This window comes from Salvia hispanica, chromosome 4, assembly GCF_023119035.1.
Source record: "Salvia hispanica cultivar TCC Black 2014 chromosome 4, UniMelb_Shisp_WGS_1.0, whole genome shotgun sequence".
In the NCBI taxonomy this organism is placed as follows: domain Eukaryota; kingdom Viridiplantae; phylum Streptophyta; class Magnoliopsida; order Lamiales; family Lamiaceae; genus Salvia; species Salvia hispanica.
The window spans coordinates 7,494,946-7,509,665 of record NC_062968.1 but is presented as its reverse complement, the minus strand read 5'-3'; the positions used below and the strand labels follow the sequence as shown (position 1 = coordinate 7,509,665).

Genomic DNA, 14,720 nt, shown 5'->3' with positions numbered 1-14,720 from the left:
CATGCATCATACAAAGTTTACCATAGGCTTGCTCAAAGTCTAATCCCTCCTCCACTAGATGTGATTAAGCATCAAAAGTCCGAAAGGTCTTTATCTTTGGTTGTAATGTAGGCTCTTTGGTAGGTGAGGAATATTTGGCTAAAAAGTGACTAAAAATAAAATATCCCAAGTAGAGTTAAAGTGACTCCACTTTTCTAAAACCCAAGACACTTTTAACACTTTATTTTTCTCCTTCAACTCACTTTCCAATCCTTTTATTTTCTTTTCTTATCACAACCTTTCACACTTTTTCTCTCTTTTTTTTTCTTTCTTTTTATTTTAATAGGCATCTTTTCTAAGATCAAGCACACATATTTCGAATTTTTCTATTTCACAACTTTTACTCTTCTTTATATTAAGCACATTACTTTTTATACTTTCTCCCTTTTCTCTCCAATTCCTTTACAAAATAAGATAACAAAAACTAACTAACCCAAGGAATTGTCCCCATTATTTTGGCTTCCAAAGAAAAGGCTTAAAGGCTCAAAATTAGCTCCAAAGGGAAAATATTTGAAAATTTGAGAGGGTCAAAAATTTGGATAAAAGTAGGCTAGAAAAGATGGCCTATCATCCTCCTAAATCAACTTAAACACTATGTAAACTTAGGCAAGACTAGGAGCAAGTTCTAGAAACATATACATGAATGCAGATAAATCACACAAGAATGAAATTAAGGCTCAAATCCTCACAAGGTATAAAGCATGATTCAAGGCGAACAAGCAATTCACTAATTATGCACCTTTTCACCAAACCATCAAATCAAAACGTTAAGCCACACTTAAACATAGATGGAATGTAATATCATTGGCAACTCGGTCTAAAGTGTGTCCCTAAGCATGCGTGTTTCTAAGTTCTTCATGTTAAGTTCACGACATGGATTCAAGAAAACATTTTTAGAAAACAAAATTCTCCTACGGGGTTTTGAAAAACAAAAACAAAAACTTAAAGCAAAAAGAAAACACTAAAACAAAAACCTAAACTCACGGTCCACCACTTCATCCCCCCAAACTTATTTACAACAAAGTGTAAAATAAGTTTGTAGAGTCGGTAGGGACGTGAGTAAACTACTGAAAAAAACCGTACCTTGAAAAATTTCGCGTCGAGGCTTGACGGGGCGAAAATTTGAAAAATTTTGAAAAATCGCACTGGAAATTGTGCCCAGGTGGCGGTCCGCCGCGGCATGTCCGGCGGTCGCTGCGCAGCAACAGATTGTTCCAGCGAGCAGGTGGCGGACCGCCGCAGCGCATGCGGCGGTCGCCACGAAGAGGTCAGAACCTGCGAAAAATTTTTCAACGCACAAAATTAAACTAAAACCAAAAATACTTAAAATTAAAGCAAAAATTGTCAAAAACATAAAAAGAAATTGTCTTAAAACATCCAAAAATATGGTACAAATGCTCATTTAAAGTCATTGAGCTTGACTTCTTCAATCTTGAGGAGGAGGAGGGAAACGGGCGTTGAGGTCGTCGAATGCACCAATAAGATAGGCGATGTCGCCACTCATGGTTTGGCGCTCTTGTCGAGCCTCGGCGGCCATCCTTTGGAGCTCTTCAATTTGTTGACGGCGATGCACGTCTTCTAATCGTTGTTGCTCCCAAAATTGTTGCTCCGCCGTGCGCCAATCGCCTTGAGCCGTCCATCCTTGGCGGTTGTAGGCGTTCTCCCTTTGTTGCTCCGCCCAACGGGTGTCCCAAGTGTTGGACACGTTTTGCATGTAGGAGTAGATGTCTCCTAGTTGGGCGGAGGTGTTTGCTTGGAACTCATCATCGGGGTTCGGCCTTCCGCGGCGGCGGTTTGCTCGAGTCCGGCGGCGATGGCCCTCTACTTCCTCTTCCTCTTCTTCTTCTTGGCGATGTTGGGGCGGCGGTGGCGGCGGCACTTCACTCTCTTGGGCTTGAGAATGCTCCCCTTCCTCATTGTAGTGGTCAATGGCATCATAAGCGGAGTCATCCTCGGCCTCAAAGATGGGGATACGAGCCGGAATATTTCTCTTCCTAAACTCCCCATTGATGGGGTTGGCCTCAATGGCTCTTCGGTGCGCCGGAGTGTTGAGCTTCCAATTGACTTGGTTTGCCCAAACATCGACCTTGGTCAACTGCGGGATTGGAACGGGGAAGTGATCCCCCGCCACTTGTAGGAAAAACCCTTGACCCCAATAGTCGGTCTTCAATAGCCCCACCGAAAAGAGCACCTCATAGGTGATAAAGCGCTCCCCGCCATCTTCCGTCAATCCGGCGAAAGATATGTCCAAGTGCTCGGCAATCGCCGTGATCAAGCCCCCACAACATATAACGCCTCCATCCTTCTTCGTGATCCGGTCCACATAAATAGTGAAGAGGGTTCCATAATCGAATCCCTTCTTGTTGAGAAGACACCACATCACGTTGAGCTCCGTTTGGGAGACACTTCCCCCATCGACCCTAGCAAACATGAGTTGGGTCATAGCGCGGTGGAGGTATCTCAAAACCGGGTTGCGAATCGAAGAAGACTTGGCATAGCCCGCGGCGTGCTCGTGCTCATTCGTCATCGCACCCCAAACCTCATCAAAGTCGTAGTCATTGTCGGCCTCGGGGTTGGGGTCGAAGCAATGGAACACTCCACAAAGGTCCTCCATGGTGAGCGAGTGCCATCGGTTGCCTAGGCGGAAATCGATGCTAAGCGGGATGTTTTGTCGGCGGTCCTTGGTGACCTTCAACGAGCTTAGGAACTCAAGAGTGTACTTCCTGAAAGACGGCCACTTCCTCTCGAACATGTATCGAAGGCCGTTCCCATCGCCCACGTCACACAACGCCCAAAAGTCCTCCGCGATCCCCAAAGTTTGGAGAGGGAAATCGTGGGGGTACCTCGAGGGCGCCGTCTCTCGCGCCGACAACTTCTTCCACATAGCCTTTTGCTCATCCGAGGCAAGGCTAATGCCATAGTTCTTTGAATTTTCGGGCTTTCCCTTTGATCCCATTTTCCTACAAAAGAAGAATATAATACTTAAAAAGTATACCAAACAATGGGTAATCAAAGGTTCCCCCAAACTTGCACTCTTATAAGCAATAACAAAGAATCAACATATAGTTGCAAGTTTGTGGTTCATGGCATCCTAGATGGTAGCATGGAAACATGTAGAGCATAATCATCCAAACTAGGACACAAAAATCCATCCCCCAACGTGAATTCATCATCCATACAGAGACGTATCAACAATAAATCAATACATATCAACAATCTCTTTGAAATTCTCAAGTATTGCAATTCATGGAAGTAATAATAGCCTCACAATGCTATGAACATGATTACAACATATTAACAAGTATAAACAAGAGGGATTCACTATTCACCAAGCTTCAAGTCACCACCAAAACACAAATTGACCATGGAAATTTGAAAATAAGCACACACAATCATCCCCCATCACATAATAAGAGTTTCTACCGAACAATTCATGCAATATAAACCAAAATCCATGAAAGAATTGAAACAAAGCTCAGAAATTGAGTTAGGATTCATACCTTGTGTTGATGAGAATTGTAGAAGAAGAACTCTAAACTCAGAGAGAATTGAGAGAATGAGAGTGTGGGTGTGTGATTTTGGTGATTTATAAAGGTGGGGGTTGTGTGCAAGGAAGGAATTTGAGAAGGAATGGGAAAAGGAATGGAAAACATACCTTAAATAATGGCCTTCTCGTTTCTGGACTGCGCGCGGCGGTCGCCGCATGCTGCGTGGTGGGCCGCCGCACGGGCCTTCATAAACGGCGCATCCTGGCGGGCCGCCGCGGCCCGTCCAGCGGTTTCCCAGCCCGCCTTAAGCCTGCCCTAGGCCCGACCTAACCTGCACATGTGAACAAACGTGTGGCGACCGCCGTGTTAAGTGTGGCGACCGCCACTCGTCAATTTTTTTTTTTATTTATAAAACAGAAAAACAAAAATAATAAAAAGAACAAAACTTAAAGAAATTGGGTTGCCTCCCAACAAGCGCTTTTGGTTTTAGTCGTTAGCTCGACTTGAAGTGGCCCACTAATTGGGCGGATCAGCGACCCGAGTGTTGAAAATTGGCATAGGGAGCAACTTGGTCCCTAGCTTCTTCCACCACTTGTATTTCCCCTTATTGGTTTTGATAACATATATCTCGGGGTCCTCCTTGGGTGCTTTCTTCTTCTTTTGCTTCTTTTTCTATGGAATAGAGGTAGAGGAGTTAGTATCGTTCTTTTTGGGAGAACGTCTTACCTCATTGACAATGTAGATAGTGGAGGTAGAAGGATTCTCCACTTCAAATGGGTCTTGAGGTTTTGTCAAATCCGTGACCATAATTGCCCTGCACTGCCTTTCCATCTTCACCCGCTTTGCCTCCTCAAACTTGAGCATCTCGCTCTCGATCTTATAGGTGGAGTGGCTATAGTTATCGCTAATTGTGATCTCGCCACGACCTACATCAATCAAAGCTTTGCAAGTGGCAAGAAAATCTCTCCCTAAGATTAGAGGGACGTTCTTGTCTACTTTCATGTCAAGCACAATAAAGTCGGCGGGGAAAATAAAATCATCGACTTTAACTAAGACATCCTCAATCATACCTACAGTTTTGATGGACGAGTTATCGGCCAACTGATACGCTCGGATTTTGCACGGTTTTAAGGCCATTATTTGGCCCGTTTTTAAGGTCAAAGTTGCATTACATGTCCATTATTTGCATATTTTATCTATTTTGGTGTTTTGACATGTTTTGAGAGAAATGTGCATATTTGAGCCTAAAAAGGGAGTTAAAACGCGAAGTAGGAAATCTGGAGAGCTTCAGGTGGCGTCCGGCGATCGTCGGGGCTTAGTGGAGACGTAGACACGCCTGGCGACCGCCAAAAGGAGTCAGAAGCTTCTGGACAACGCGCGGCGACCGCCGACTAAGGTGCGGCGGCCCCCCACTGAAATGCGGTGCGTGACCGCTGTCTTTAAACTCAATTTACCGGTGATCCAGAAGTCCGATCGGGGTGTTCTACACAACATTCTCTTTTTCTTGAAAAGATCTTCAAGATGGTACCAATATCACCTCAATCGGAGTTTTGTGGAGAGAGTTATGGCCATTCTAACAAAGTCGCGCAAAGCTGTCAGCTGCAGTTTAGGCGGAAATTTAAAGAAGGAAATAAGATATTACGTTGTGAAGCCAAATCTTTTCCTTCTACTATGGGGAACGAAAATTATAACTTTCCTATTGCTTGGAGGAGACTTTTTAACAAATTTAAATCCTTCTCAAGCCTATAAATACCACATAACCTAATTCATATTATTCACCAATCTTAGAGCCTTAACTTCATCCCCAACCATACACATAAATTCCTCCATCTTCTATAAGGAGCATAGAATTCAAGGGAGATCAAGCAAGAGCAAGATTAATTCATCTGGGTTTTATCTAGTTTTTGTTAGTGACATGAGTGTTGATACACGATATGAATAACTCCTAGTAGAGCTTGAGTCGGATGAACATAGAACTAAATAATTAGAATTACTAATGAGTTGATGAAATCACTACCCTAGGATTCCCTTGTCTCATCGGCTTTCTCAAACGAAGTTAACTGCAAACTGCGAAGCTATTTCACTGTTTTCATTTAATTGCTTTTATTTTCTGTTTTTCTTAGTTTAATCAAATCTCAACTTTGTGTCCAAATAGTATTTGAGACTGAGTATGTGGTAGACAGTTTGTAAATTTATTCCTTCGATATCCCGCTACTGACCTTTAGCTATACTAGATCTACCCTGTATACTTGTAGGTATTTTTAGTGCTAATAAAAAGTGCATCACCAACCTTAGTGTCACGTCTGAAGTTTTGAGCGACCCAATGTTGAGCTTTTCGTAATACTTCAGTGGCATGAGATTGATGGAAGATCCTAGATCGCATAGAGTCTTGTCAACCTTTCCCTCTCCAATCCGGCATCTGATAATGAATTGGCCCGGATCTCTTTGCTTCACTTCCCTTTCCTTTTGGATGATCTCGCTGCAATTATGCAGTAGCTTAAAGTCGGCTTTTGTTGGCTTTTTCTTCCTCATCACTGCCTCCCTTAGTTGCTTCGCATATTTAGGTATCTCCTGCAACGATTCAACTAGACGTTAGAATGAACTTTACAAAACATGTTCAAAGAATGTTTGAACTGCTCTTCGAGCTTAAACTTCCTCTTTGGTTGGAAAGGTAGCACAATCCCATTGTGTCGCACGAGTCCCTGTTGATTAGGTGGTTCTGCCGTCTCAGTGGCGGCCCGCCACAGGGTGTGCGGCGGTCCGCCGGCAGCTGGGCAGACTCAATTCGGTGCTTCAGCGGCAGCCCGCTGCGGTGGTGGCGGCGGTCCGCCGGCGACTGGGCAGTCCCCAAATTTCTGCTTTGCCATCCACTTCTTGTTGATGTCATCCACTCGTGCGGCTGCCTTTGCCTTGTCCTCAAAAGTTTAACCTAGAATATTTATTTGCATCTAGTTGTTATTTGCTTTCAAATATTTTCTGTTTTCAAAAGTTTTCAAAATTTCTTGTTTCTCCAGATAGTAATTGAGTTCTAGTAGAGGATAGGCACTTTGTGTTTGCCTTCCCCGTGTTCGATATCCCGGTACTGACCTTTAGTTATACTATATATACTCTGTATTCTTGCAGGTTTATTTAGTGCTAATAAAAAGTGCATCAAGTTTTTGGCGCCGTTGCCGGGGAAGTCAATTCACTTTGGAGTGATATCTTCAAACGGATAATTTTATTAATTTGGAATTTAATTGCTTTCAGTTTTTATTTTTAGTTTTTAATTTGTTTTTGTTTTTTATTCTTGCAGGTTTTGTATGCGAACGCGCTCTGGGAAGGACGGCCTAGAACCGCTCAATTTAGAACTTGATAGAACTCGTAGGAAAATAAGGAGTGAAAAAGGATCAGGATCGATGGGTTACAAAACGGAACTCGAAAAATTGTAGGTGATGGTCAAGATGTATGGACGAGAGAGATGCGGAAAGGGCAGCCCGAGAGGCGTTGGAGAAAGAGAACAAATAAATACTACCCGTGATGAACATGTTCAATCATGGGAATACTGTTACTTTTCCTGAAGGCCCTCATATTGATGCTAACACGCTCAAGTTAATTGGTGTCGAAGAAGATGCCATAAGGGTAAGACTCTTTCCATTTTCATTAACTAATTCTGCTAAAGAGTGGTTTGAGTGTATGCCCCTAGAGAAGGTTTCCACATGGAAGGATATCGTAGCTGCCTTCCTCGACAAGTACTATCCGCCAGGCATAACTTTGAAGCTGAAAAGCGAAATCTTTCAGTTCATCCAAGGCCATGACGAGCCCCTCTATGAAGCGTTTGCTCGTTTCAAAGCTCCCCTCCCAAAGTGCCCTAACCACGGTTTTACCATGGATCATCAGGTAGGAATTCTCTATAATGGATTTAATCAAAAAATTTATGCTATGTTGGATTCAGGGGCAAACGGAGGCTTTTTGAGAAAGTCGGGTGAAGATGCCATGGCAGTGATCGAGGAATTTGCCACCAATGGCAGGGGGTGGTCGAAAGAAAGGCACAACATGAAGAGGATAGTTGCAATTGAAGAGGCCGAGGAAAGTTCTTTTGCAAAGGAATTGGCCCAACTCAGAGTTAGGGTGGACCAAATGGACACATCGAGGAAGGAGGATCCGATTCCACCAACCTCCATCATAGCGGTCTCTAAACCCGAAACTCATGCCCCGGTAGTGGAGGAAATAAACTACATGCAAGGAGGCGGTTCCAACAGAAACTACAACAATAATTATCGCCCTAATCAGGGGGGCGGTAATTTCAATAGTTATAATGGAAACATACCTCATCCTAATCTCTCATATTCTAACAATAATTTCTTGCAACCCCTTGCAGGATTTAGTGTTGGCAAAGGAGGAGTAGTTGAAACAACCAAAAAGGAGGAGAAGTATGACCAAGGAATCACAAGGATCTTGGAAGTAATTGCACAAGATAGACAAGTTAATGATACCAAGATCAGAGTGGTTAAAGCTAGGATAAACAACCTCGAGCAAGGAATGAACACGATCTCAACTGCCATAGCAAACATCAACACTCAAATGGAGCAAATCCAAAAGAAGTTAGATGAGGACAGGGCAAAGGCAGCCGTAGGAGTGGATGACATCAACAAGAAGTGGGGGGCAAAGCAGAAATCTGGGGACTGCCCAGTCGACGGCGGACCGCTGCTACCACCGCAGCGGGCCGCCGCTGAAGCACCGAATGGAGGTTGCCCAGCCGTCGGCGGACCGCCGCACACCCCACGACGGGCCGCCACTGAGACGGCAGAACCACCTACACAACAGGGACTCGTGCGACACAATGGGATTGTGCTACCTTTCCAACCAAAGAGGAAGTTTAAGCTCGAAGAGCAGTTCAAACCTTTTTTGAACATGATTTGTAAAGTTAATACTAACATTCCTCTAGTTTAATCGCTGCAGGAGATACCTAAGTATGCAAAGCTACTAAGGGAGGCGGTGATGATGAAGAAAAAGCCAACAAAAGCCGACCTTAAGCTACCGCATCATTGCAGCGAGATCATCCAAAAGGAAAGGGCAGTGAAGCAGAGAGATCCGGGCCAATTCATTATCAGATGCCGGATTGGAGAGGGAAAGGTTGACATGGCCCTATGCGATTTAGGCTCTTCCATCAATCTCATGCCACTGAAGTATTACGAAAAGCTCAACATTGGGCCGCTCAAAACTTCAGAAGTGACACTAAGGTTGGCCGATAACTCGTCCATCAAAACTGTAGGTATGATTGAGGATGTCTTAGTTAATGTCGATGATTTTATTTTTCCCTCCGACTTTATTGTGCTTGACATGAAAGTAGACAAGAACGTCCCTCTAATCTTAGGGAGAGATTTTCTTACCACTTGCAAAGCTTTGATTGACGTAGGTCTTGGCTGTTGGGACTACCGCAGCGGAAGACACGGAAACCAAACAGGTCCTAGACCGGATCTATTTAGGTGATTATGCATTCGACTCCAATTTCATGCAATTAACATAGATCTATAGATATAACATCAAATAAACACATAATCATGCATATTCGATGTAGATTCGATTGTTACCTCATAATCCATCATTGGATTGACGTTGCTAGCTGCACCACCCGGAGATCCTTGGTTTATCGACCACGAATCTTCCGTACTATTCCCTCGTCCTTGATTCTCCATCCGTGTGGGCGGATCTTAGAAAACCAATTAAAACACCAAATTGTCTAGATCTAATCCTATGAATTAGGATAGATCAAGAACAATAATCAAAACCCTAATTCTCCCACTACTATGGCTCGAAAATCGAGACCAAGAGGAAGAGGAAGGAGGCGCCGATTTCTAGGCACTAGGGTTAGGGTTTTGTGTTGTCTTGGATTGTGTGCTAGGGTTTTCCTTTCATTCATTATTTATAGTGGACCTTATTGGGCTAGTAAGGGGATCCATGGAATGACTTAAGTGTTGGGCTCACCCATTAGATAAATTACTAATTAAATCAAATGACCCATGATTTAATATATTATCAATGGAATATTATTTTATTCCACTAAAGAATAATATTGCACTCCCACTTAAATCACCAAATTACAAATAACTTGGGTCCATTTTATTTTATAATATTTCTCGCGTTTAAGATTATCTTGATCCATCAATTTAATTCTTTTGTCTGCTATGTGACTAGAATTAAATTAATTCTCCAAAGAGTTTTTCTAGTTTGAAAATTTATTTATTATTCGTGGAATAAATTCCAACTGCGCAGTTTTCTGAATAATAAATTCCTTTTTCAAACACCTCTTGGGGATCACCCCTTAGGGATTTAATCATACCACACTGGGCACGCGAATTCTATGAAATAATATTCCAATACCTTCATGTTATTCAATTACTACCACCCAAGATATCATGAACTTGAGTTACGTACAAACTCTCACATATTGATAAGTCAAAGTGGCGTTTGATTGAATAAACAATATTGATATTAATATCATAGACTAGAAAATACTAAACTTTCTGAAATATATTCTTTCAGTAGATAGCAATAAAGAATACATTTCGGATTAGATCCTTTCAGTGCTTTACCACACCGGTGTTACTAATCTCTTCTTAGGTAAGAGAGAATTATCACAAACACCGCAACCGTACCAATAGGTAGCCAAAGCCTATCTAGGTTGTGAATACGTTTTTCTTCTTACTAGATCTGGCCAAGTCCCCTACTGGAAAACTCATGAGGAGATTCATCGAATTTCCCTACTTGACCTTCTTAGTAAAAAGCCTTAGACTTGTTTATCATATTTCAATAATAAACCATTATATTATATTATTTATTCTCATAATTAGGTAAACAAGTGGAGTTTAGCTTATTCCTGTTAGAGTTTGTATACTAGAAATCACGTTTCGAGTGATTGAATACTGTAAAACTCTTATTTTATTTTCCAATGAATAAAACAGATTATTTTTGTCATAATGTTGTTATGTTTTACATTTAATGGATGTTAATGCATGTTTAAATGTATAAGTTAACTTAACAAAGTCTAAGTCTTTGTTTTAGTAGACCGGTTGTGGGCGTCGTCCACTTTAAGGTAATACGGTCAGTTCTAAACAAAGAAAAATATGAATTTCACAACCTAGATGGAATTAGACTACCCATCGAGAAAGGTTGCAATGTCAGTCCGTATATTTCTAAGCCTTACTGAAATAAGATGACATTGGTGTGGTATAGCACTGAACGGATCTAACAGCAAGACTTGCCTTGGGCTATCTACTGAAAGGCGAGGTCTTGATAAATATTTATTTCTTAATCAATGTAGGTTAGCATTGAGCATACGGTATTGATTATGCACAATTCAAGTTATGAGCATGATACATGTGATAATTACGCGAATAGATTTTGTCTAAATAATCTGCTAAATAGATCTGATTATTATGTGATTCATTTACATGCTCTTCCGCTGCGTGCACCAACAATTCCATTATGTGTAACTAAACTCATAGGATTCTACGGATGTGTTAGTAACGACTTTGGTTATACAATTCCAATTTTCTATTTAATATCCATTTTGTTTTTACTTTGTTTCTTCCCTAAGTAATTCTGATGCTGCTTTATTTGCACTATAAATACCTGCAAGTATACAGAGTAGGTATAGTATAGCAAAAGGTTAGTACCGGATATCGAACACGGGGAAGACGTACACAAAGTGTCTATCTCCTACTAGAACTCAATTACTATCTGGAGAAACAAGAAATTTTTTTTTTTTGGTAAACAACTAAATGCAAGCAAATCACGGAGAGAAAAGTATAGAGATAAGGGAATTCCAGGGATGTGCTTTCACTTTTATGGTTATACAAATTCCAAACTACAATACCCTAGCACAGTTAATACTTTGAAAGGACGAGTCACCTAGCTTATGCTCATGCGATACAAACGTTGATTACTAACATTAGGGTTGTCAATCCTAATACGTAACTCCAAAAAGCTCCTAAGACCCTTGAAAAGTCCTCACTCTCAATTAACAGTGCCGTTTTAAAGGAAGCTAACTGTAGTGTCTACTAAGTGGATCTAACTCGCTAGAACTCTGTCACAGTTATGAAGCAAGTTATATTAAATCATACATAATTGTGTCACTCAATTACGAAGCATCATGATTAACTTAGGGAAGAAACAAAGTAAAAACAAAACGGATATTAAATAGAAAACGGAATTGTATAACCAAAGTTGCTACTAACACATCCCTAGAATCCTATGAGTTTAGTTACACATAATTGAATAAACTAAAAACATAGATTGAAGGGAAAACAATTTGAACATAAAACTAAAGCAAATAAAACCCGTAGGTAGAATCCACCGTTGTCGGGGAAGAGGAGTGATATCTTCAAACGGACAATTTTACTACTTGAGGAAGGCAAGGAGCGCAAGGAAGACATTTAGTTTATTTTTATTTTTATTTTCTTTCAGGTACTTGAGGAAGGCAAGGAGCGCAACAATGACTTTGTCCCATTTTAGTAAACTTATGATATGGGCAAGGACATGGGAATACGAGAGTCTTGAAGACTTGATGAGTGGGCTCTTAGAAAGAAGCAGGAGACGTGCAGAGGAGATGTCTGGAAGCTTTGACACTTCAATGGAAACATGGGAAAAGTGGGAGAAGAAACACGATATGATACTTGAACTAAGTTCTAATATGCTTGAAAAATTGGTGAATTCTTTCAAACCTTCTCTCTCTTTAATTTTAATTCCTTGTATTGCTGACGAAACTAATTTTGATGAAGATCCGCAATTAAGTCATGCAAGGGGGGAAAGTAGAAGCAAAGCAAAAAAATCCAAATTGAGGAATCATCTGAGGTACAATCTGTGTGGGTTCAATCTTATGTATCCTTTGTCAAATTCTGTGTTTGCACAATCTTCTGCTGCAACACTTGATAAGCTCCGTAGAGCGTGGGTGAGATATAAAGTTCCATGTTGATTGCTTTCTAGTTTTTTTGTTAATTTTCTAGTTTAGTTTATTTTTTCTCCGTAGAGCTGAAGTTTTCCTCCGTAGAACTAAAGCTAGTAGTTTTTTTTATTATTTTATTTTTTGCACCCTTCGTTTTAATTTTCATTTTTTTTAAAAAAAAATTTAAAAATATTTATTTTCGTTTTTCCTAAAAAAATTAAAAAAAAAAATTTGGAGCAAGGTTGGCGGTCGTCGCGTTAATTGCGGTGGCCCGCCGAAAGAAGAGCAGTAAGGACAGACCATCCACGGCGGTCCGCTGAGCTGCAGTCAGCGGCCGCTAGAGCGTGTTAGACGCGAGATTTTTGTCACGACCGCACTTTCTAAGGATAGAAAGCCCAGTTGATCGCGACTAGGGGAGGATGGAAGAAGCGGGGAAGAAAGGGGAAAACTGTGGCACAACTGATCTTGAACTGAAATAACTTGGAATATATATAAAAATCAGAGTGCATGGTACAAGAGAATGAAATCTCGACTTTTACATTGCAGCGGAAGAGTCAAGAGCAGATGACATCGTGTATGGAGACACGACGCATCCAAGTACTATTCTATCGAAGGATCTTCATCGTCTATGCTCAACACCGCCCGCCGTCATCACTGCTCAACCTGCACATTTTTAAAACATATGCAGGGCTGAGTACTTGGTGTACTCAGTGGACACGTGCCGAAATATATTTTTCTAAGAACTAATTTTGTCAAGTCACTCCTAAGTAAACTCGGGATTTTAAGTAAAAGATCCGAGAACACTAAATCATTTTCCTTGTCATTATCAAAAGCGATCTGCTGTTCTATTTTCCTAAAACTTATGCCATATCTGAACTAACTTCTGGTGAAACGAAGTCACAACTCCTGGTGAAATAAATTCACAAACTCCTGGTGAAACGAATTCACAACTCCTGGTGAAATGAATTCACAACTCCTGGTGAAACGAATTCACAAACTCCTGGTGAAACCAATTCACAACTCCTGGTGAAACTAATTCACAAACTCCTGATGAAACTATTTCACAAACTCCTGGTCTAGTAGGGACATCGCCCTTGCTAGACAATCAGATAGGCAAAGTTCAAAATAAAACATGGCTTGACATAACTTTCAAAAACTTCCTTTCCTCATAAACATTTTCGACTAAACTCATTTCTATCGGTCAAAGCCGAACAAAATATCAACGAAGGCTGACAGTTCACAAGCACCCGTAAAGCAACACATAATGTCACATAACTAAATAACATCACTTTCACTTGATGTAAATAGCACTCATCATAAAATATTGTTCATGAAACTGTAAATTTAAACTGTACTTTTCATATCACCTTGGCACTCTTCATAAAAACCATACTTTAAACATAAAGACAACAATCGTATCTTAAATAGAAAGCCCACCTCGTTCGCTTAAAACTCCTTAAATTGATTTTTCCTCACTCCGCCGCAGATATAGCCTTTTGAAAGCAAACAACGTACTAATAAGATTCAAGAAGTTCTCATACTTATAAGAATGCATGCCCCTAATTAATTCTCTTATCCTTCGTTCACTTCTAGGAAATTTTTAGAAACTCGCATATTAATTAAATCGGGAAATTTAATTAATAGCACTTCTTTATTAAACTTAATTATTTTCGTGGCTCGAGAACGTCGTCTCTCTTTCCTCCTATTTCCTTAGTGGCCGCCCAAGGCGTCGCGGGGCGACGCCGGTCGGCCCTTCGCATCTCGCAGTTAAATATCTTCCATCTTCGGAAACTTAGCAAATTATTCGGGAATTAATCAATTGAGCTCCAACTCAAGTCCTTAAATTAATCCCGTCCAACAAATAACTTTCTAAGTCCAAAATTAAGAGTTCTCGGCCCAAATAGTAAATCTATTGGCCCACTAATTAAATAGCAATCCCTCAATTAAAACTAGAGTCCAATATTTTATAATATCTAGGCCCAAGTCTCCCTTTTATTTAAATACTTACGACCCAAACTTAATTAAATAGGGACCCAACAACACTCATTTCTTTGGCCCAACATCTTAATCAATTACTAAGGCCCAAACATAATATTACAAAGTCCAAATCTAGGCTCCCTTCCATCCATCGGTCAAACTCTCTCTTTCTCTCCTACATTTCTCGAAATCAAGAATTGGGGAAAACCTGATCGGAGAAGAAATGGCGGTGCCTCCTCCACTCTCCGCCCCGCGACCTCTCCGGCGAATCGCCATCTCCGGCGTTGCCGGAG

The 14,720-nt window shown here is 41.0% G+C and overlaps 1 protein-coding gene and 1 long non-coding RNA gene across 2 annotated transcripts; one reads left to right on the top strand and one right to left on the bottom strand.

The window, feature by feature from the left end:
• The first annotated feature begins 7,043 nt into the window (after positions 1-7,043).
• On the top strand, positions 7,044-12,480 carry LOC125220284. The gene is made up of 4 exons (XM_048122441.1): positions 7,044-7,803; positions 7,885-8,354; positions 8,466-8,746; positions 11,973-12,480. Exons 1-4 carry the CDS (start codon positions 7,044-7,046, stop codon positions 12,478-12,480), a joined length of 2,019 nt encoding a protein of 672 aa, XP_047978398.1.
• Positions 12,481-12,915: 435 nt separating this feature from the next.
• Positions 12,916-13,929, bottom strand: LOC125218096. The gene is made up of 2 exons (XR_007175878.1): positions 13,888-13,929; positions 12,916-13,113 (listed from the first exon to the last, which is right to left on the bottom strand). It is a non-coding gene; the product is annotated as an uncharacterized LOC125218096 (long non-coding RNA).
• Positions 13,930-14,720: the final 791 nt, after the last annotated feature.

Bases quoted from the DNA above. Each gene is read 5' to 3' on its own strand.
- LOC125220284 (XM_048122441.1), top strand. From the start codon at position 7,044: ATGAACATGTTCAATCATGGGAATACTGTTACTTTTCCTGAAGGCCCT. The intron at 7,804-7,884 runs GTAATTTCAATA...AACCCCTTGCAG, and splicing joins TCGCCCTAATCAGGGGGGCG to GATTTAGTGTTGGCAAAGGA. The intron at 8,355-8,465 runs GTGCTACCTTTC...TAATCGCTGCAG, and splicing joins TCGTGCGACACAATGGGATT to GAGATACCTAAGTATGCAAA.